Source organism: Aulonocara sp. 'chitande type north' Nkhata Bay, linkage group LG1, assembly GCF_057382095.1.
Source record: "Aulonocara sp. 'chitande type north' Nkhata Bay isolate Kocher_YH1m ecotype deep benthic linkage group LG1, A_spYH_male_GT1.1, whole genome shotgun sequence".
In the NCBI taxonomy this organism is placed as follows: domain Eukaryota; kingdom Metazoa; phylum Chordata; class Actinopteri; order Cichliformes; family Cichlidae; genus Aulonocara; species Aulonocara sp. 'chitande type north' Nkhata Bay.
Genome location: NC_141344.1, coordinates 1020586 through 1043313, shown reverse-complemented (window position 1 = coordinate 1043313; position 22728 = coordinate 1020586). Strand labels below are relative to the sequence as shown.

Sequence of the window (22728 nt, the reverse complement as noted above, 5' to 3'; positions counted from 1 at the left end):
CTGATACCACCACGTAAACTACTATAGCCCCGACACCCTCATGTATCAGGTACACTATAACTCTGAATACCACTGGCCACTGTAACCGTTAGCCTGATTACCCTGACAAGACTAACTTTAACCCTGATTACCGCAGCCAGAGTAACGATCATTTTCCAACACAGTATGCTCTCACATGAATAAAAGTTAAAAGAAAAAAACGTTCACATTTGAAAGTCGGAGGGAGGTCTTTAACCCAGTTCAAACTGGTTCTGTTGCATCATATTCCATCAGTGGTTTATGAAAAATGAGAGCTGTGATAATGTTTAAATATAAACACAAAACAGCTTCCTTTGAGGCTTAGCCACTATTTGTGTCACATATGAATCTTCTTTCTAATTAATCTAATACGGTTCAGGTAAACTGTCGAGATGTTAGAAATATAAAATTATTTCTTTGGTAACAAGACCTGCAGTATTTTTGTTCAGATTTCTAAAATGTTTTCTGTGTTTATGGAAAACAGCACAGATATTTGTTTTTAACCACGTGTGTTTTCAGAGGTGTGGACTGCACTGATGTGGTAAACCTCAGTGTTTAGCTCCACAGTTAACGCACTGCATTAAGAAATATTTGAAAAAGCAAACAACAACAAAGCTGCAGTTTATGGAAAACAGCCGGATCCTTTTTAAAGCACGTATGTGTGAATAGTTTTCAAGTTTAAATCTTTTTTTATTATTCTGATCGTGTTAGCCGACTAAACCTTATCAATGTTTACCACGAATGTACTTTGTGCTCCTCAGATTTGACGAAAACTGCGGTTTGTTTTGTAATTACACAGTTTCAGTAATTTCATCTTTTTTGAATTATGTGTCTGGTTGACACAAAAAAAATCAGTAAAAATATTGTAAAATATACCATTAAAAAACAAAAAACAAACGTAATTTCCTGTGAAAAATTCTTATTTTGCTGTATTTTTTAACCACACATTGAATAATCTTCCATCTTTACGGGAACTTTGGTCTAAAAACAGAGAATATACTGGCAAAAAAATTACCAGTTCAGTTTCTGTTTTTTTACCCAGTGATGCTGTTTGTGCTCTCTCTGGGATTTCTGGAGTTACTAAAGTGACGGTCTGTGCTGCCACTTCATATCTGACCCGCTGTATAACCATCAGATATATTTAAAACAGCTCCGTGTGTTTTTCAGTCCCTCAAACATCTCAACCGCTGGTTTTTACATTTATTTCCATCCTCGAAGCCAAATGGAAATTCATCTTCCAGTATGTCATATCTATTAAACCATTTTAATTGCCCCTCTGTACAGGGCTGGGGTATTTATCTTTACTTGTTTCTATGGTGCTGTCATAATTCACACGAAGCCAGATGAAATCCGTGCAGCAACATGAAGTGCAAACACGCTGTGGAGGACCTCAGGAAGAGGAGGAGGATTTATAAGCGCAGAGGTTGTGTCGAGTGAAGGGTCTGCTTCTTATCGTTCACCTCCGTCAAGGTCAGCGTGTCCACAGCGGCTCAACAAAGAGCAGACAGACAGCAGCGAAAAGTTTACCGTTCTATTTTTAACTCCTGCAATTTCCTGGTTTTGTGGCGGCAGCGATCTGTCATGTGGCTGGGAGGTTGTGCTGTTTGCGCTGATATCAATTAAAAGTGGATTAACGGGTACATAATGACCTTTAGCAGTAAATTGTGTGTAATGTTGCAAGGCAGGATACAGTATATTCCCCAGATGTCACACCAGGCCCCTGACGTATGATGGAGCAGATGTCTTAGCCAGTCCAAATGGCCCTCTAAGACACACACACACAGACACACACAGAGGCTCAGGCTGACATGCATGCATAAACATGTGTTCTCACACATTCCAAATGGCAAACAGACACACACACACGCAGACATGTCGTCTGTCTCACTTGCTCCAGATATTTAAAAATGCTCAGCTTTAATGGAAAAACGGGCACAAAGCGAGCGCTCTCGCAGGGCATCGGCATTCATTTCAGTTTGCCTTCGTCCGTAAACATCAGAGGACGGTGTCAAACACGCAACTGCCTCTGCTTTTCATTCTCATCTTAGATATGCACATTCATCTTTATTTCCCCCCCACGTGAACATTAACAACCTCTTATAAGGAAAGGGAGAAAAAAATCAGATCAGTCTAATTTCTGTCTAATTTGGCTCCTAGAATATCATTTTGTCCAGTTAGAGGAATCGAGAATGATCATTTGCATCAGGGACGTTTCCTTATTAAATCAGCGCCGAGCCTCTGTTCGGCAGCTCACAGGAGAAGCACTTATTGGGTTAAAAGCTCATCTCGTATGGTTTATTTTAAATATACTCTATGCTTCACAGACACTCTGCTGTAAGAGAAAAGATATCAAATCGCTGTCTTTCTGCCTGTAGTCAGGGTTATCTGCAGCTCTGCATGCTCTCTTTTCCCTCCTCTCTGCTCTCTTTAGTATTTCCACCTTCAATTTTCTTTTGTATAGCCTCCTATTCTTTTCTCTGCTGTATCAATATTCTATTGAGTTGCTGTTTGTGGCCCTTTATTTGAGAACTCTGCAGTAGGTCTGCAGATCGCAGAGTCTTTTTCTGGAATGGTGCCCTCTAAATAATGATAAATTACTTGAGCAGTATGCCATTTGCTAATTATATCCATGATTTACTACACAGCCCGACTTAAATCATTCAAACCAGCCTTGCGTAACAATGCCTTCTTTTCCTTTATAAAATGGTTTCCATGTGTATAATCTAAACATTTTATTGGCATATACTGTATAGAGAACGTGCATGCAAAACATTTTTTATTTCTTTTCCAGCCGTGCGTGCACAAATACCACTGTGGGAACTTTTATATGTGTATATTGAAAAGGGGGGAAAATCGAGCTTAGCGTTTTTGCCTCTCTGTTCATTGTTTAATGAATCCAAATCTGGCTCCGACTCCAAGCCTATTATAATTGCTCGCAGGATGTGTTCTATTTCAACATCTTTCCAATGGAAGATCCACTTCTGGCAGAATAGTGTTGGTGTTATAGCATTATCAGGAATATTCATGAATATGGATGCGCAGCATAAATAAACATATGTAAATGTTACACAGCAGATTCACCCCCCTTTTGCTGTAGTGTAAATCGCTTTGATCTGTACTGAATCATATTGTTCTTCATCGCGAGGCTTCACCACATCCAGCGTGTGCTTCACATATGTCGCCGGCTTCGTGTTTTTTGCGGCATCCGTATTGTGTGGCGGGGGGCCGCGCGCTGAGCCACGCCTGATGTATGCTCCTCCTGACAAAGTGCAAAAAAAAGGATGATGTCCGAGAAGCAGCGCCGTCATCGGCAACGGCGCGGGCCAGAACGGAGGCACGATGACCCCGCTGCACGTGCGCGCACGGGAACTCGCCGCGAGCCCGGCTACAGGCCCGCGCACATCGCATCGAGACACTTCTGTTGTCAGCTGAAAATATTATGTCTTGTAGTGGACTGAAAGCACCATATGGTGAAATGTTTTTATGGTGTTGATATGAGTGATGGCTCACTTGGCGGAGCTGGATCGACCCATATTCAGATGCCTACTCCACACCCCCCACACCCCACCCCCGTCCCAATACACACACATCAAGTGGAGCCGAGCCGACGACTGGAAGAGAAAAGACATGCAAGTGTTGGTTGAATGCACAATCGTCTTCATTATCACTTTGTGTTTCATTCTGTGCTACTTTTTAAAATCTCCTTTTTCAGGAATTAAATACTTCCTCTTCTTTATCGTAGTTAATGAAATGCATGTCTTTTTTGTCACTTCATGTGACCTAATTTTCTTTGTTCAGGGAGGTTACATGACCCTCGGGCCCACATTCCCTGCTCCAATAAATAGATTTTGATATCCAGTCGATGTAATAAGCAGGTTAATTATTCACTGTTTTACTGTTTCTCTCGCTCTCTTTCTTTCCCGCCCTCTCAGGAGAGAAACCCTACCGCTGCCCTCATTGTGACTACGCCGGCACCCAGTCTGCCAGTCTCAAGTACCACCTGGAGCGCCACCACCGCGAACGTCAGAACGGCTCCACCACATCAGGCTCCTCCTCTGGCCACACCCCTTCTTCTGACCACAAAGAGGATCATGGGAAGACGGGCGGAGGCATCTTTGCCCGACCGGACGTCCTCCGTAATGTTTTCAAAAGCATGCCCCCCAACCTGGACTTCAGAGCAGGGCCGCTGCTGCCGCATCAGTGGGCATCGGCTCCCATCGTGTCCTCTCACAACCGGGATCGTGACTGTGGGGACCGCCGCTTTGACTCCGCCTCTTCAGCTGAGAACACGAAGACTGCCGATGGACCTTCCACCATAGTCTCCGTGGACGGCGCCGCCGCCAGCTTCTCTGACCTAAGCCGGGCTTACCAAAGCATGATGGGAAACGGAGTCCACTTTCAGGGTTCTCTCCAGGCTTTCATGGACAACTTTGTCCTCAGCTCCATGAAGAAGGATGTGAAGGACAGCCAGAGTCCAGCCCAGCTCCAGGCCCAGCGCTACCATGACAACGGCGAGCCCAAAGCCAAGAGGGCCGCCTCCGGGGAGCAGGACAGAGAGGAGAAGCCTGAACCCAAACAAAACTCGGAGCCGGGCAAACCCGGGTCCCAGTACGAACCGCTCGATCTGTCTGTGTCGGTCCGACCCGAGTCTGCATCCGGATCACTCCCTGGCACCTCCGTCACCATTCACGATAACGTGGCGTGGCACGGATGCCTCTTCTGCTCCTTCTCCACTTCCTCATTGGAGCTCATGGCTCTGCACCTCCAGGCCAACCACCTGGGCAAAGCCCCTCTGCAGCACGCCGACGCAGGCAAGGACGCTCACCGAGAGGGTTCTCCGACCACCTCCACCCTTCACTCCTCCAACACCAAGGCCTCGGGCGTGGCCCCGGAGAGAGATGGAGACAGAGATGGAGAAAAAGGCCAGGGAGGCTGGAATAACCACATGGAGCAGCCATATAACCCCTTCCAGAGTGAATTCTACAGAAGGTTTGGCGGCTTGTATGATGGATCCCCAAGAGTCAGTCAGGGCATTCAGGGGTACATAGCCCAAGCAGACCACGGTCTGGACCTGCCCAGCCAGGTCTTCGGAGGGGCCTCTTCAGCCGGCCCTGACCAGATGGGCGACAGGGGCTCCTGTGGAGATGCTGAAGATGACCAAGTTGGATCTGAAGACGAGGCTGGAAAAACCGGCGTGCGCAGCACCAACGAGACCCCATCGACCACACCCAAGAGACGGCAGCAAAACCACTCTGACGAAGACGAGGAGGAGGGAGGAGTGGCTGAAGAAGAGGAGGAAAGAGACGAGGATGGGCAGATGGACGTGGACAGAGAGGAAGAAGGAAGTCCCAAACAGCTCCAAGATGATTCCTCTCTGCCCCTGAGGAGCGGAGCGGCCATGGCGACACCGTCCTCCGCCATGACTCCACTTTCTCTGGTTCCTCCGCCCCAGAACCAGACTCTGCCGCTGGAGAAACAGTGGCAGCAGGGCTTGGGCCTCCTAACCCCCGGAGGTCCACCAGGACTGTTGAAGGCGGAGCAGCAGACCCACCTGGAGCAGCAGATGAACATGCTGTCTGTCCTGAGAGCCTACAGCAACGACAGCCTCCCTGCGTTCAACGGCCTGGGCGGTGGAGCGGGCGGGGCGCCCCCGGGGGGCATGAAGAGGTCGGACGCACCTGGTGAGTGTGTTTAACCCCTCCTGGTTCAGAATATTAAAAGACAGCCACACGAGCAGAAAGCGACCCCAAAAAAGACAAATATGAGCACAAATCCAATTTTCCCACCAGTGCGTGCGCACCAACACCAAACACAGCAGACTAACACGTATACGTTTTTGCCTGACACCCACAAAGGAATCTCAGGCACTCACTAAATGTCTCGAGATTGGCTCTGAAGTGATTTCAGCCTTATTTCAAGCAAGTTTAGAAGCTATCATGCCGGCGACTAGCAACAGATTAATCTTTATTACACGTTTATATTACTGGGAGTGCAGCGCCTCCCTCTCGCTCCCCAGCATGGGGGGAATAACCCTGGATGAGTCAGAGCAGGACCTCAGCTCCCCGTGCCATCTCCTCCACATGTCTCTTAACTATCTTAGCTCTCATAAAGCCGGCTCCCAAAAGCCCATTACTTTATAAGACTCGTCGATCTATGACCCTGTGAAAAATGAACTGTCAACTTTCATGATTCTGCTAAGGTTATAGCCGCTCCTTGAGACTGAAGAAGGAAGTCTTTTTCTCTCACTCTCTCTCCTTTTTTTACAATGCTCCTCTTCTGTTTAGGGCTGGTTGGTACTTCTGAGTGTCTCTATAGGAAGAAAATAAAAGCCAGTGTTGGTGTTGAGCTTTAAAAAACCGGCTTATAGACACGACGGAGATGGATGACTTTGCTCCGCTGCTGTCGGTTTGACTCGGTGTGACCCTCGTAATATTATTAACAATCAGGAATATTTTTCTTTGTTTGGAGAACAAAGGAACGGAACATTTTTCAATCAAACGCAGAGAGAAAATAATATAAAACATAAATAAAATAACAGCTGCTGGTGTTATCTGTGGCAGGACACGGCTCTGAATATCTCGATGCAAGTGTATATGTTTCATTAAAAAGAGAAATGGCTTTGTGAGAGATTGCCCTACATATTGTTTAGTCCAAAATGTGGGCTGGCCCCTCTGCAGCGAGGAATGCTCGACCTTTATAGATAAGGCTTTCTCTGAGGAACAAAGGCCTTTCTTATATGTCCTCGTCTGAGACGGCCATTCATTGTAATTAAAAAAAAACAAGTTATTGTGTGTCCGACTTCCCGGCAGATCTCTGGGATGGCACCGAAGATAGCATAGAGAAGAGTGAAAGACTATAGGGAACATGAGTAACATGGAGACATGTTGTGGTGAATGTGAGCGAGTGAATTGTTGTCCCGAGTGTGACATTACTCCAGGTGATTCTTCGCCTCCCGTCCCGGCTAAAGATGCTCTGACTGAAACATGCACGTAGAGCTGGACGGAGAGCTAAAGTGCAGAGACGTTCGGAGGGCTGGGGAAGCTACAGAGCTGTGCTTCGGCTAATGTGACCACGTGAAAAGTTCATGCTGACCGAGTTCAAAGGCCACTGTTTCAGGATGCGCTGCGATAGTTTCTCGTGCTGTTGTTGTGCAAGTGGAGGAGACAAAACAGACACGCTCGTTTCTGGGTGAAATGCACAGTTGTGTTATATGTCCACTTGTAAAACACTCATGTCTTGTTTGGGGGGGGGGAACTGTGGCTGGAAGAGCAGAGCCGCTGTTCCACTGTTGAGGATGAAGGCGGGGGTGGCAAAGACGTCCGAAAAACTCAATTCAGACCTGGCAGAATGTGATTATCTGGAGTGGGTTTGCATTAGGTTTGTATGCAAATACAGCATAAATCATTAATATCGAAATTCTGCCCTGAATGCGCGTGAGCTGTCGCGGGGCACGCGTCGCACGTCTGGAGTGGCCGGCGCTTCATTAGTATGCCCGGAGGAGGAGGGGAAAGGGTTCCGCGTGCTCTGACACGAAACAGATAGAAACGTAGACGGCTGCGTGCACAAGCCACGCCTCCTGAATCGGATTTATCAATAAATGTCATTAAGAGCAGCGGTGGGCCCGAGGTCTCTGCAGTCAGCCGAGGTATCTGGTTACTGAGGTACAGTACGCCGTGTAAAGATTGACATGAACCCGCACCGTTTGCTGTACTGTAGATGTGCTTAACACAATCAATACTTGGCTGCAGTGCAGACCTATCTATAGCCATGCATTATCAAACATGAAGTATTACATTATTCAAACAGTGCTGTACATGCTGCGGCTGCTTGCGAACAATGCTCCTCACATCGTATTACTTACATTACCTCAGCCCCCCCGCCCGCCCACCTCTGCTCCTCTAATATATGACATGTGGACCTGAGAAGGCTGAGACTGACAACCTGAAGAGGAGGAGGTGTTGATAAAAGTGCAGGACTTGGATGAGCACGTTTAGGATTTGAGGAAAGAAAATGGCAGAGCTCAGAGCTGAGCACCTCTTACTGCGGGAGAAGTGTGCTACAGAAGCCGGCGGTTAGTGGATGGAAGTGAAAGCAGAGAGGAGAGTGCTGTGTGTTCTCAATTAGAGCCGTGACTCCCGCTTTCTGAGCGCTCTCACGCCGTGCTTCTCCTCAGAAGTGCTGCGGTTTGTTTGTGTTCGCTGCAGATGGAAACTCAGAGGTTCAGTTCGGCGCGCTCTGAAACTGCCGGCTGTCGGTGAAGGAGCCGCGTGACGTCACCTGAAGTCCAGCCGAGCGGCGTGATGACTGAAACTCTAGCCCCGCCCTGTGTTCGCGCCTGTCTGATTGACAGAACGAGCTGCGTGTAGTTTCAGGAGCGGCCCGTCGGCTCTTCTAATCGTAGGATGTTTGGACATTTGTGATGTCTGGACGTTGCGTTGTTCCCTGCGTGCCGCTGAGCTGCAGTCACCTTATTAGACACGTGCCAGCGAGCGGTGCGGCTGCTCTGGTCCTTTCCACGAGCCAAGTTTCTCTCAGAAGAGACGATGGCTTTCCAAGTGCCTCTTTAGCTCGCTTGGCACCGCGTTACCACCGGCCAGCTTCTCCTGCACACGACTGGGCGGCGCGCTGCTGACATGCCCGGTGAAGCTGAAGCAGGTTTCTTTGCTCCTCAGGTGGTCGGCCTCTGCGCTGGTACACAAATGATTCCAGCACACCAGAACACTGGCATCCGCTGGTCTGAACAACACTGAGATTTGCATCAGACTTTCTAATTGTTGAGACGTCGTGGCAGACGTTTGCCAGGTGGGAGGAGCCAGTCCAGAGCAGGCGCGCCCTCCTGGTCGTATGCAGGTTACTGTCAGAGGTGCCTCCGCCGTGAGTGTCGAGATCACATCCTCACAGCGCGCTGGCACACGGCGAGATGAGCGTGTTCGGTCACGCTCACTGGTGACATCACAGCACACATGCCAAAGACCCCTCGTACATACGTGAGCAACGCCGGCAGCTTTGACGTGGACAAACACTCACAAACATTCACACACACTTCAAACTTTTTGTGATGTAAAATGTGGTAATTGCCAATAATACTGTCCTTATCAGGTGTTTAATGACCAGGATTTGGTTGCTGTTTGTATTTAACACACAGACACACACACGCGTGGAAAGCAGTTCACATTGCTGCTAGACTCCCCTGTGTTCACTAATGAGCCCGACATGTGGCTTACCTGTGTCGCTGCAATTATTCTGTACACTTAAAAGTGAGGCTGAGGGTTCACAGCTGACAGTCCTGGACGGGCAGATGGTGCTTATGAACTCATTTATCAATACTGGGGACACAGGCGGGCTATTGGTCGCTATATTTAATTCATTTTTGCAGTAAAAGTCCAAAGCCGGCCTTTAAAGCCTGTTTCAGGTGCACACACACAATCAGAGGAGCATCTTTGTGTTTCTGTGTTTGCTTCCAGTCTTCAGAGTGCTTCCTAACAGCAGAGGGCATCTATAGCATGGAAACATCTGGATCCTTCCGCTGCTCTTTCTTTAGTGCTCGCTCAGCTCTGAGCCAGAGAATCATTTCACTGGTTCACCATGGGAGCCTCCGGTGGGCGTTTGAGAAACTGCAGCTTCAGTTGTCTCATTATAATCTCCGCTCTGATGCTTAGTTAGAATTTTTGATCTACCTATCCCTTATCTGGGTTTGGGTCGCGGCATGAGCGGACCTCCCTCTCCCCGGCCACCTCCTCCAGCTCACCCGGGGGACACCGAGGTGCTCCCAGCCCAGATATAATCTCTCCAGTGTGTCCTGGGTCTGCCCGGGACTCCGGTTTGAACTATTACCATCTTTAATTTACAGATTTTTCAAAACATTAAAATAAGACCTTTATTTAACAAGAGAATTTACAAAGTGACAATAACACAAGATAAAATTAAAGAGAGGCATCACACAAACAAGAGCCGTGCAGCTGTGCGAGGGTCACAATCAACGCTGTGACATCAGTTAAGCGAGTTTCGGGTTCGACTGCTGGAGCAGACGGTCTGCTTAAATCGTTTATTTGTGCCAAATTGAATTGGAGGCTTCTTGTAAACAGTTTAACCCGATTAGAACTTCAACCAGAGTTTGACCACAGTCCGAGTGACTGAACCGCCCTCCTCCCTGCGTTTTCCCACAGTCCGCGATTCTTCCTCCTGTCTGTCTGCCTGTCTGTCTGATTGCTGGAGGGCAGGGGCTCCTGCAGCGATTAAGCCATCTGGAGGCCTGTCTGCCTGCCTGCCTGCTGGTGAGACGCCTCCCCGGGCTCTCATTGTGTGCAGAGATGACAGCTCTGACGGCTGCTGAAGGCGAGGTGCCATTTCCCACGTGCGTCTACATTACCGGTTTAACTTGTGCAGAGGTGCATTATCACCTTGTCACCCAAAAGTGCAAATAGTGTATTTTTCAAAGAGCAATTAAAGGTAATAGCTGCTGTCAGGCTGCATGGATGGGACCTGTTGCGCGCTCTCAGATGTGATAGCTCTAAAAATATTTCCCCCGCTCGTCAGCCGGTCCTCTCCAAGAGCGCTTCCTGCCGGCGGCCGCGCGTTTTTCCTGGAAGTTCAGCGAGCGAGAGGTGGGATGGAGTTGCTCTTGATAAGGAAACAGAGACGAGTGCCGGGTGATCGTAAACTTGCGCGACAATTATTCTCTTCATTATTTTAGAAACAGGACGGGGAACGCAGCGGAGGCAGCGTGGGAGATCGCATTTACACACTCCATCCATACGTGTGTGCCCGCGTGCGTGTTCACGTGCAAACCAGCTGCTTTTATGTGCACTCTGTATCCCCCCCCCCCCCCCGGTAGTGTGCATCGTATTCAATATTGCAAAAGTTGAAACAATGGGTTATAAATTGGCCTTCCAACCCGATATATCTGACATGATCTCTGCTTCCCATCTCGTTAGTTTGCTGTTTGTTTCTTTTCTTCCCTGACTCCTGTAGACTTTGTTCGGTTTGAGTTGCTCCTCTTAAGAATGCAGCGTTGCCTTCCCCAGGCGCCCTGGAGATGTGAAGAGGACGCCTCAGAGGAGTTGTACTCGTAAAGCTCCTCATCCTCGGAGGGAGAGACAGAGAGAGAGAGCACCGGCAGGCAGAGACACACAGGCATAATAACTACACTTACACAGCTAGTCGACACATAATGAGACAATGCAGCAGCAACTTCAAGGAAAAACGCAGATATATAAAAAACAACAGAGAGCGAGGCAGAGGGAGAGGAAAACAGGGGGCTGTGGGGGTAAAAAAATAAAGAAAATCAAGAAACTATGTCAACTTTTATTTCCCGTGTTATTCCACATCAATGGCGGCATGCAGTGATACTAATAAAAACAAAAAGTATACACAGGTACAGACACGCAGGCAGCGAGCTGCCGTGTTTGAAACGCTCTGTGGCAATTAAGGACAAATAACGTGTATTATTTCCCGTCGTGACGAACGATCCTAACCAGCCGCTAAAAAAAACGTCCTGATTTCGACATCAAACGCAAACAAATAAAAACGGCTCCAATAAACAAAAGTTGTGAGACAGACATCGCACAAACCGCGGGGGGAATGAGAATAAGAGCAGCGAGCGCTGAGACAAATAAGCCCGCAACATTATAACATTAGCAGTTAGAAAATACACTTAATTCCTCAGCAGAGATGGATATAAACTGCATTGTTGCGTTGCAAATCCCAGCCACCGGATTTAAACTGCTGCATTGTTTTATTAGGGAAATATGGGGGTGGAGGAACAGTGCTTATTCTAATTACAGTGATTTAATCAGGATTAGGGAGGTTACCTGGATGAAGCGAGGGGGCATCTGTGGCAAGGGCACATGCTTTTAGACGGGCCGGGTGCACGCTGGCGGGGCCGCCCCTTATCAACGCTCATCGCCGGCGCTGACTTCAGCCTCCGAAACGATGACTTTCTCTGCCCGTGCACGAGTAAACACTGGCCTGTTTGTTCTCGCCGTCTTTATTCCTTCGCTTTTTTCCCTCCTGCCTGGTTAAACAGCAGGCGGAGGGAATCCATTTTAATCTGATTAATAACTTAGTTGATCACATATAACCCAATTTTCAGTGAGTGCCGTCCTTGTGTGTGCGCGGCCACGCCCACGCTGACCTTTGCGGTCGCCCCGGTAACAATAAGGCACAATAAGCGCCGTTGTTCTGTCGGAAAGCCGGAGAAGCTTTGCTTCATGACCAAAATTTAATGTGGCCCTCTTTGCACAAAAGGCCGGGCCTGCGCAGAGATGGGAACGAGTTTCCCGCCGCATTCACAGAAATATGAATCGGCCTTTTAAAACAGATATGGTTACATATTCGTTTTGAAAGGTACAGTAACGGGCTCAGGCCGCGCTGCCCTCCAACACTGGGGCCTTTGTTCGCTGGCCGGCTAATAACCGCCCCTGATCCTGATCCTCAGCTCTGACTGCTTACGGAAGAATCCCCCCGAACCTCTCTTTGATTACACCGTTATACGAGCTTCATTTTGTCATTTCGATTTCACTCATCGTGTTTAGCGCTGAGAGATTTGTATTCAGGATTGGCAATTACGATTCAAACGCCACAAAGTAAGCCTTGTGAGTTTTAGTGATGACGAGTGAGAGAGGGGGAAATATCCTTCCTTTCTCTGTCTCTGTCTGTCGCACATGCACACAGGAAATATGAATCAAATATTCATGAAGTGGGCTGAGGTTCTCATGCACCCATATGCTTCCTTGTTCAAGCAGCTTGCAGTGGACAGAGGCATCCATCCAGCCTGTAACCCCCCCCCCCCACCTATCACCAGAACTGCTGCCATCGCCGCGATCATTAAATAGGTCATCTCGAACATGCACTCCTCCTCTTTCTTCCTGTTTCTTCTTGCTTCCTCCTGTTTTTTCCTGTTTGTTCCTGTTTCCTACTCTCCCCTCCTCTTTCTTCCTTTTCCCTCCTGTTTCCTCCTCTTCCCTTCTATTTCCTCCTCTTCCCTCCTGTTTCCTCCTCTCACTTCCTGTTTCCTCCTCTTCTGCGGCGTCCTCGCTGCCCTCCACCGTGCCCCTCGACTTCCTTCTAATAATCTGTTGTGAGAAAGACGAGTCCTTCGAGCTCTGTGATTCACTGGCCAGGAATCCTTGTAAAATCAGGCCGCCGTGTATTTGCCAGTTTCCAGAAATTGTAAGTACTTTATGGTTTATAGTTTTTTATTATGGAATGAAAAGGGTGCTGTGAGGGGCTGCTCCGGGGGCAGCGAGGGGAAGGAGGGGGGATTAAAACTGAAGGGATTAGCACCATACTTTAAGATAAATCTTTTTTAATGTGAAACCTCATCCCCGTTCATTCTGGGTAACCACTCTTATTAACTGCTGTGCTTTCATGCGGCCTATTTTTTCTTTCGCCGAGCAACTTTTTAAGCAGAGGCTTTTTTTTCCTCTTTTTTGGACACGCCGCTCGCTCCGCCGGCTCCACAAACAACCTTTTTAAGCATTTAAACACAGAACAATGGCAAAGCACATAGCTGCACACATTAATGCTTTTGTATCTGGGAGCAAAAAGAGAAAAAAAGGCAGAAGAAAGAGATAAGCAGAGCTTGGCTACGCCGGCCCTCCGTCTTTCCCTCTCTGCCTCTCTCCATCAGCCAATCCCGGCTGATCTGTATGCATCGGGGGCTAAACAGACAAACATCATATTCTCAGTCTCCAGACTCTAATTGACTGAACAGGGATTGGTCACACTTTTAAGAAGCGTTCCATAATGGATTTCCATGTTTGTGTCTCTTTTAACTGGCGGTGCGAGGGGAAGCCATAAATGTTGTCTTTATTACTGAAAACAACAGCCCTCCCTCCATCCTCCTCCGTCTCTCTGTTTCCTCGCCATAAAAGACCATATCAGTGCGACGGCCGGCATTCGTTGCAAGGTCAACTCTGCCGACAGATGACAAACGATCTCAAGATGGCCACATCATCTGTCCCGTAGCTGCCGGCCGAGAGCGCCGCCACCGCGTGCTCGTCTTTATCCCTTCTTTTCACTTTATCATCATGTCGTGGGGGGGCAGAGCGAGGAAAACCAGCCACCTGATATCCACCAATGAGGAGAGTTTTCAGGCCAAAAGGCAAATGAGGATGGGGGCGGGGGCGGAGGGGGGAATCTTTTCAAAAATCGGCACTTATCGTGTTTCTGTATCAGGAAGCAGACTTGGCACGAGCCGGGGATTCAGTATTACGGACAAGCTGCTCATCAGATGGGAGCTGGTTTATTTCTGTGGCCCACCCTCCGCCTCCCCTCCATCCGTCCATCAGTACCTCCCATCCTCCGCCACCCCTCCAGTCTGCTTCTCATCCAAACGTGTCTCATTTCTCCGACCGGACGACTTCTTTCATTTCAACCGTGTGATTGATTTCTCCTGTTTATTGTTTCTTCTTCATCTTCCTCATTATCTGCGTTTGAAGCGCCGCTTAAAACCGCTCGGTTCCTCCTCCAGCGGCGACGGCCACTTTTCACAAAACTCTGACTGCGTTCCTTAATTACGTGACTTCTCTGTAACACGGCCGTCAGCTCGCAGACAGCCGCTCTCGCGTCGTTATTACCTTCCCGTTTGGACGCCGGCTCTCGGCAGGTAGCCCAGCCCCCCCGCCCGCCATCACATCGTCCTCTTCCTCGTGTTCGTCTTCCTCGGTCTGCTCTGCTGTTCTTGGGTAAAAATGGATCTGTGCCATCAGTTTGTCATTTTTAAAACAATAAAAATGTTCTGGTTATGCCCCCCCGCGTCCTCTGACAGTGAACGAGAAGATGAAGCTCCGCTCGTTAACAATCAAATGCTCAGCAGCTTCATGTTAACACGTTTGAAACATTCTGTTTTTGAAACCTTTTCCTCCCGCTGCTTCCCGTCGTCTCCACGGTTACCGTCATAGGGTGTAAATCCAAGCTGCTGACAGGCTAACACCGAGCTAATGGCGCCATTCATTACAGTCCAGCTCCGAGCTCCTGTCTGCCCACAAACCTCACCCCGAGCTTCTGCCTGAGGTTACTTCCTGTTCAATGGGAGTTTTTCCTTCCCACTGTCGCCAGGTGCTCATAGGGTGTCGAGTTTCTCTGTATTATTTCTCTGCCTTACAATGTACAGTTATATACAATATATGACTGAATTAAACTTTAGTTCTTTTTACTGTCAACAAACAATAAAACATTTAATAAAGAATTACATATAAATAAAAATGAGAAATGCAGTGATTTCTGCCTGTCATAGGTCTAAAGAGCGATTACTTTAGAATTGATGTCACAGCTGATATCAGTTTATCACTTCATATACTTATAAAATGATAACTGCAATGTTTTTCTGCAGTAAAGCCGGACGTGGGCCCAGTTTAGCTTCTGTGTAGTCGAGCTAAGCTGGATCCGGGGCCCGTCGCTGCGTCGTCCACTTTTCTGTCTGATAAATCTTCCCCGTCCTTCACACAAAGACAAAAACAAACAAAAACAAGCTGGTCATGTGTGACACAAAGAAAGAGCGTCTCCACCTCGCAAAGCAGGACCCGTCCTAAAATACAGGAGCGAACTGTCAGACTGTCAGAGTTCCTGCAAATGTTTCACAATAAAAGCCTGCATAGAAGAGTTCCTGTGAACCAAAACTGCACAGTAGAGGTCTTTTAATTTGAAAGAGAAGGAATTAAATAAAAGACTTAAAAACCAGGCACGCATGTGAAATATGTTTAAGAAAGATGCGACTGGATTCGTCGATACGTTCGGCTGCTCCACCACAATGTCACAAAATCCACCCAGATGCTCATCAAAACCAGCTGCCAACCAATCAAATGTTACACATTATTATCACCTAAATCTTCGTCAGCAGTGAGGAAAAGCAGCTTAATTAACCTTTCATTGAGTCCGGTGAAACATTCCCAAAGACGGAGCAGGACGCTGTGTTTTATTGGATGTATAAAGTGTGGATTCGCTCACACAGTCTATCGGTTTTTGGGAATGCAGAGGCTGCAGTATTGGATCCTACACCTATTGAAGCTGACGCAGTATAACAAAGCATGCAGGGCCAAAAGTAATGATCATATACAAATATCAATATTAGAAAGAGTATGTGCTAAAGAAGATGCATGGCTATTGATGTTTAAATAACTGTAGCGTCAGAGAGATGGAGAGAGGGGGAAAAATGTGAATCATATTTTCTCACTGGGAGAAAAAAAAGACCTAATCGAACACATCCCACGAGGCGCAAACAGCGAAGTCAAGGCCAGGATGAAAGCAGCTCTTCTGCTCCTCTCTGTCTGCGAGCGGCCCAACAAAACTACAAATAAAAGCGTGATCGGGGCGCGGCGGCGCTTCGCAGGCCGGCGGAGTGTTTGACAAGGCAAAGCGCGGCGATAAAAACAGTCAAAAGTTAAGTCGTCAGACGCTCTCCCCACTCCGCGGTGTGTCTTTTCATTTGTCTGCATATACGCAGCTTTATTTGCATTTCAAATGCTCATATTTGAAGAGGGTGGCTTAAATGCCAAGACGCGAATTGATGACAATCGCCTCGATTCAAAAGCATCGGCAGAAAGCCTCTATCCTCGCCGCTGACATTAAAGCTAAAGCAGAAACACAAAACAAATATATATTTATCTGTGCTGCCTCCTCCCTCAACCTTTCTCTCCGTCTCATTATTTTAGGATCATTTTACATTTGAATATCAGTTGTCGGGCCGAGCGCGAGCCGCTGCCCACAAACTAAAATAAGAGAATAATCAGCGGGCTGCAGAACGCGCGGCCATCGATTCGGCCGCTGCCTTTTTTCATCGCTTTTCCATATTCATTTGTGTAATTTACAGTAAATCCAATAGCTGTCAGTCACAACACGCGAGGACCGAAAAACGCCGTAAATTTACGGTGTTGGGAAACAGCTGCTGCAACATTTACAGCACAGACCACTCTAAAATATTAAAGATGTGTCATCGCAGGCACTCGGCCCTGCATCTGTAACCATCTGCTTTCTATTAACACACTACACCCAAAAAACTGAGGATGAGGCCTCGCACGCTCTCTCAGGCCGTTTCCTCCTCTCGGCGGAGGGGAAGCCGGTTCGCCGCAGACGCACGAGCTGATCGACGGCAAAACGCTTCGAACCTGAGTATTGCGGGCCACGGCCATGTTTGCGAGGCCTCCGCAGCTGAGCCTCTTTTCTTTGCTTGTGATTAATCGTAACTCGCACACCCTCCCATCGATTTCAACACATCACGCCGCCGCCGGCCGCGTGGCCCCTTAGCCTCGAGCCGCCGTGACTGCGAGTGTCGGCCAAAGATTCGGTCTCCTCGCTGATATCTCGGGGGTGCGGAGGCGTGCGGTGACTCAGACTGTTTGGGGCGATGACATCTGTCCTGTTACAGCAGACACAGAAGAAGAAGAAGGAGCAGAGGCTGAGGGCGGCGCTGCTGCTGCAAAATATTAAGTTACAGCAGAACAGGGAGACTTATGGGCCGAGTCAAAGGTAAACAATTACAGCATGGTGAGTCACTTTGTTGGAGCACAGCTAAAGGAAGATCATCTCTCCCTCTTAATAGGTAATTTCCTTTGTCTTGTGAGGATCGGATCACAGCCGGGTGGTCTGCCGAGAGAAAAAAATCACGATGGATCCAAAGTTGGCTGGAAAGCGTCCAGCGCGGCGCTCCTTCGGAAACATTCTGTTCAAATTAAACGAGCGCCTGTTTGCGAGGAATGCGCCGACAGATTCGGAGGGACGTTTCCCAGTTTATGTCTCCTTTTTTCACATTTCGTGCTTTCTGTCATCTTGTCTGTGCTAAACTAGTTGTCCTTTTTGGGGGGGCTGTCACCCCCCCTCCGCGTCGCTCCGTCATCCTCCCTCGTGATGTCACCATCTCGGCGTGAATCATTAGGATATCAGTGTTCAGCCAGTGACAGAAAGAGCCTGATTAACAAGCTCTCTTGTTTTTCCTCTCCTCTTTATCCTCCTCCTTTTTTCCTGAAACGAGGACTCCCGCTGCTCCCAACGACATTTCTTCCCCCTCCTCCCTCCTCATCATCCCTCCTCTTCTTCCCTGTCGTGGATGGCGGGGAGTCACAGGTGTGTGACAATAATTACACATACACTCAGAAAAAAATAATGTCGTTTCCTCCATTTAATAAGTTTGCAGTAAAATAGGCAGCGAGATAGAGAGAGATGCAGAGAGCTCCAATCTTATCGGATACCCCAACCTCTAACTTAATCATATGGCTCTTAAGAGCAGCCTGCCACCAGCTGGGGCTCCGTAATATGCATGCAATATGTGTGTAAAACGATACGCTTTAATTTTGAGCCCACTTTAAGCAGCAACAAAATCTGTTTATATGGGAGACATTTAAAAAGAAGAGAGGGCTGGAGGGAGGGGGCGCGGGATCGGGTTAACTCTTGCTCTCCGGGCCCGACAAACGCCATCTGTCTGGTGTCGGCCGCTATCAGAGCTCGGCGCCGCGCACAGACCGGAGCTGTGTCCACCCTTTTTAAGCTTCCTGTCGCATGGCGCCGGGGTTGCGGTTGGACTTAACATCCAAACGCGCACTTTCGCTCAGTTTTTCTTCCCCTGGCTCGCTGTGATGTCATACAGAGCCTGTGCCTTACAGCCTGATACTAATGTTGGAAGTTTACCCTTCTTAACTCACCTGTATAAAGTTGGCCTTACTAGGGGCGTGGCCTCTTTGACTGACACAGGCGGCCGTAGCTGCTAGCTGTGTGCTAGCTTCACCCGAGCTGGACCGCGTTTGTGCTGGTGGAGCCTTTTTAATGACATCGTGTGACCAGCAGCGTGGCTGCTGTGAGGTCACTGCGATGTCAGCAGGTATGAGAGTGACGCTCCTGCACAGGCTGTGGGTGCAGACGGCGGCAGGATCGCGTCTTTCTGCACAGAATACAACATTAAACTCTGTTTCTATGGCGGCACGTTTTTCCTGTTTCCTGAAACCTCGCCGGCTCTCAGAGCACGGCTGACAAGGTTAGGAATAATGTTCCTCTCTCGGCGTGCCTGCATCGATGCGGGGCATCGATTCGGGGAGTTTTTATAAAGTTAGAGCTGTTAGAGGCTCTTAAAGCCGAACTCTTCTTCTGGTGAGGCACGAGACGCGAGGCTGGAGCGCAGCTACGAGGAGGAAGTGGGAGCGAGGACAGAGGAAACAGAGCTTTTGGGGAAGGAAGGAGGGAGTGCGTGTGTAAACTTCAAACAGCCCGTGATGGCGGCTGTCGCTGCCGCCGCCAGCTCTGACCACTCCACAGATGCTTTTGTTCCCGCTCACTCTCACTCCTTCACCCCCTCCTCCTCCTCTCTTCTTGCCCGGTCTCTTTGGTGATCCAGTGTGAGAGGAGCGGGGGCTATCAAAGCCACCGCTGTCTGTTCCAGACTTCAAAACCCGGGGCCCCCGTCCATCCGTCAGCCCCAATCATCATATCTGCGAGGCCCCGGCGGAAAGCCTCGTACGCTGGAGGAGAAATATTTGATCTGTCCTCTTTGCGAGGATCAACAGTCACACAAACGACAGGGGCGCCCCGGCGTACGGGGGGAGGAGGAGAAGCTGCTGCTGGAGCAGGGAGGGAAACTCCTACGCTGGGCAGCAAAGATCCGGTTTATTAGACCGTTTCTAAAAGTGCCGCAGTGAGACGGCTCACCTTTAAAGACTCAGATTACACGTGCGTGATCACGAGTGAAGCCTTCTTCCTTAAAGGAGCGTCTCCATCATTAACCTTATTTATTTTATTGTGTTTTAGCTTCTGATGGGAACCAGGAGCAGCTCACACATGCTCAGTTTAAGGCTTTCTTTTATTTTCCAGAAGTTTCCTGATTCCACAAAGATCTTTTTTTAATTGATATTAAAACACGAAATGCTCAAATACAATTTCAAAAATAATTTATTTTACACAAACGTCACGTTTTTATTTGTCGCCGTGCGATGAAATATGCGAGTCAAATAAAAGGTCTGTGTCTATCAATCTATTTATCCGTCCGTCTGTCCCGCTGTCATGTGACACTTATTTATAGAGTGTGTATAGTTAGCTCTTAAATCCTGTATGTGAGATCAGACTACGTAATTACTGAACTCATTAAGCACTTTATGTCCACCAGACCTCGTCCCCTGTGTGTGTGTGTGTGTGTGTGTGTCATGCAGAGCAGCAGCTGGTTGTGTTACTGACACACACACTGAGGTGGTGTTGGTGGTGAAGAAGATGAATATGTGACTTGAAGTTGAGTCTGTGTTACTGAAGATAATGAACACACACACTGTGCCCTGAGTGTGTGTTCAGGCATGTCACTCATGAGCCCCGTCACTTCCACCCGAGTCACCAGCAGGACTCGGGACACATGGACGGACACGGGGGGTGGGGGGTGTGTGTTTGATTGGCGGGATGGTGTGCAGCGTGCAGTAATCCATCACGAGTGTTTCTGACAAAGAGCTGAAAGAAGACTCCAGACCGGGGTCGTGACCCCGGGGAGGCGGGGGGTGTTCCAAACCTCTGGAAGCTTCCAGAGTGTCACAGTGAACAAACACAGTGTGAGTGGGCTCACGTTTGTTGGTCTGAGGATGGCGGACTCAGGTGCTGCTCAGGACCGCTTTCTGTGATGACGAGCGCAGCGTGATGGCGGGCGGCGGCGGCTCATATTTTTTCTTCATGCTTAAAAACCAGCAGCAGTTTTCAATGTATGGCTGCTGTGATGCATTTGAGATGAAACTGTGACTTTTATTATTATATAATATTTACTCTTATTATTATTATTATTATTGAATAATGCTCTTCGATCTCTTCAATGCAGCTGGAAATTATTTTTAATGATTTGCACTGCTGGGGTGAATATATGTATATTAATATTTTACAAAGGTGATAATTATGCAGTAATAATGATCTTTTTAATATTTCACTTTATAAAAAGTGAAAGTTTAGAAAAATCAGAATGAAAAAACTGTGAGTTCCTGATTCTGGGAGTCCTGATGACACAGTGTCAGATTCACACCTGAGGCCAAATCACTTCAATCAGCTCGGGCTGCAGGAAGCTGAGTATTACCCCTCTAACCCTTTCATAATAAAAGATCCAAATAAATGTGTATTTTTTTTTATTTACATGAAATTTGTATTTTGTTTATTTGTAAAGCAGAACGTAGCATATTAGCATCGCTGCATTTAAATACATTTATTGAAGAAAATATAGGATTTTTAGCCACAGTTAATTTGCAGATCTGGTCCCTGGTTATGCTTTTAACACACAGCAACAATAATAAATCAATTTCAGATCAATAGCACAGAAAGTCAAATAAAATTGTCTGATTTTAATGAATTTCCTCTTGTTAAATAATTTTTGTTTTTAGAATAATGTTTAACGTTTGTTGCTAATAAAGTAAGTCTTCTTTTGCTCATTAAATAAGCACACTTATTGCTGTTTTTGCAAACTAAATGTCTGAAGCTGATTTCATCATCCTCGAGCAAACAAAGCCGCTAAAATGCTCGAACTCACTGATTCAATTAATAGCTAAAAATAGCTTAATTATTCATTAAGTCTAATATATATTTATTCTGATTTTAGTCAGTCTATTTTTGAAGATCTGTTCCAAATATCAGCACAAAGCCTGACTTTAATTCAATATTTACTCCATGATGTTTGACAGAAAAACAGAGAGCAAGAGAAAAAAGGGAAAAAGAGTAACGTAGGATTGTGGGTAACGCCGCCGCAGAGACGGCGATGACAGGAAGGAGCTTCATCTTCACACACACACAGAGGAAAATGCCATTTGTGGTGCTGAAGTCCGCTTCAGATGCTCCTCATGCTTCCGGCTCCATGAATTTCTCACTTTAAGGCTGCAGCGGCGTGCGCTGACATCACAACAGACGAGTTTCTGTCCAATAAAACTCTGGCCGGAGTTTGTCGGGCCTGCTGCGGCCTGTAATCGGGGTCGTTTGAATAAAGATGGCGTTTCCTCTGTGAGTGCAGAAATGTCAGGTGTCACTCTGTGTGGAACTCCATGAATTAATCACACTCCCCTCAGCTGAGTGCAAAGTCGGGACTGACGTGCACGTGCAGGAGTTATTTCAGAGCTTGAGGAATTTGAAATCTTTGAGAGTTTATTGGCTGTCATGTTCCCGTCTGTGATGACATTAAAGAGGAAAAGAACATGTGATCCGACTCGAGTGTTTCAGTCTCGGGGGGTTTGGGTAAAGATGCTGCCTGTGCGTGTGTGTGTGCGTGTGTGCGTGTGTGTCCGCGCTGCAGCAACCAAACAAATGATTTCTTCTTTGAGTGTGGAAATGTCGGGTGTCACTGTGTGTGTGTGGTAACAGATGTCCACCCAGTGGCTGCTGGGAAGCCACTTCACTTTCTACATGTGTTAAGTGACAGTGATGGACAGCAGGTAGTCCTTTTAATAATTCAATATCTTTTAATCCTCCTGCTCTCTCCCCGTATCTGTCTCGCTGTCAGAAGCCAAATAACGCCGCTGACAAGGAGATGATTGCACCAAAAAAACAAATTTGATGTGGAGAAAATGTGAAAAACGCGTTTGATTTTTTTCCCTCGCGTCCTTTAATAAATTGTATTCTTTGATTTGATAATCTCACAAAGCAGAAACACAACAAATCCCGGTTTTATTCGTGTGCTCGCTGCCCTCGCTCCGTTTTCAAAAAGAGCAATCAGAAAAGGTGCAGGCAGCGAGAATGAGGCAGATCCAGTCGGTCGACCAGAGACGCAGACATTTCCCAACA

General features: G+C 47.6%; 1 protein-coding gene and 1 long non-coding RNA gene across 10 annotated transcripts in view; one reads left to right on the top strand and one right to left on the bottom strand.

Annotated features, from left to right (window-relative positions):
* Window positions 1-22728, top strand: part of znf536 (zinc finger protein 536) — a 216622-nt gene that overhangs the window by 150338 nt on the left and 43556 nt on the right. For all 9 annotated transcript variants that reach the window (XM_086278038.1, XM_086274845.1, XM_086277255.1 and 6 more), the window contains one exon: window positions 3951-5699. In XM_086278038.1, the coding sequence (XP_086134164.1) occupies window positions 3951-5699 (1749 nt within the window). The remainder of the gene's footprint in view (window positions 1-3950; window positions 5700-22728) is intronic.
* The window catches only part of LOC147338426 (uncharacterized), a 97314-nt gene continuing 89756 nt past the window's right edge, over window positions 15171-22728 (bottom strand). The window contains exon 5 of the long non-coding RNA XR_015127098.1: window positions 15171-15458. This is a non-coding gene — a long non-coding RNA (uncharacterized LOC147338426). The remainder of the gene's footprint in view (window positions 15459-22728) is intronic.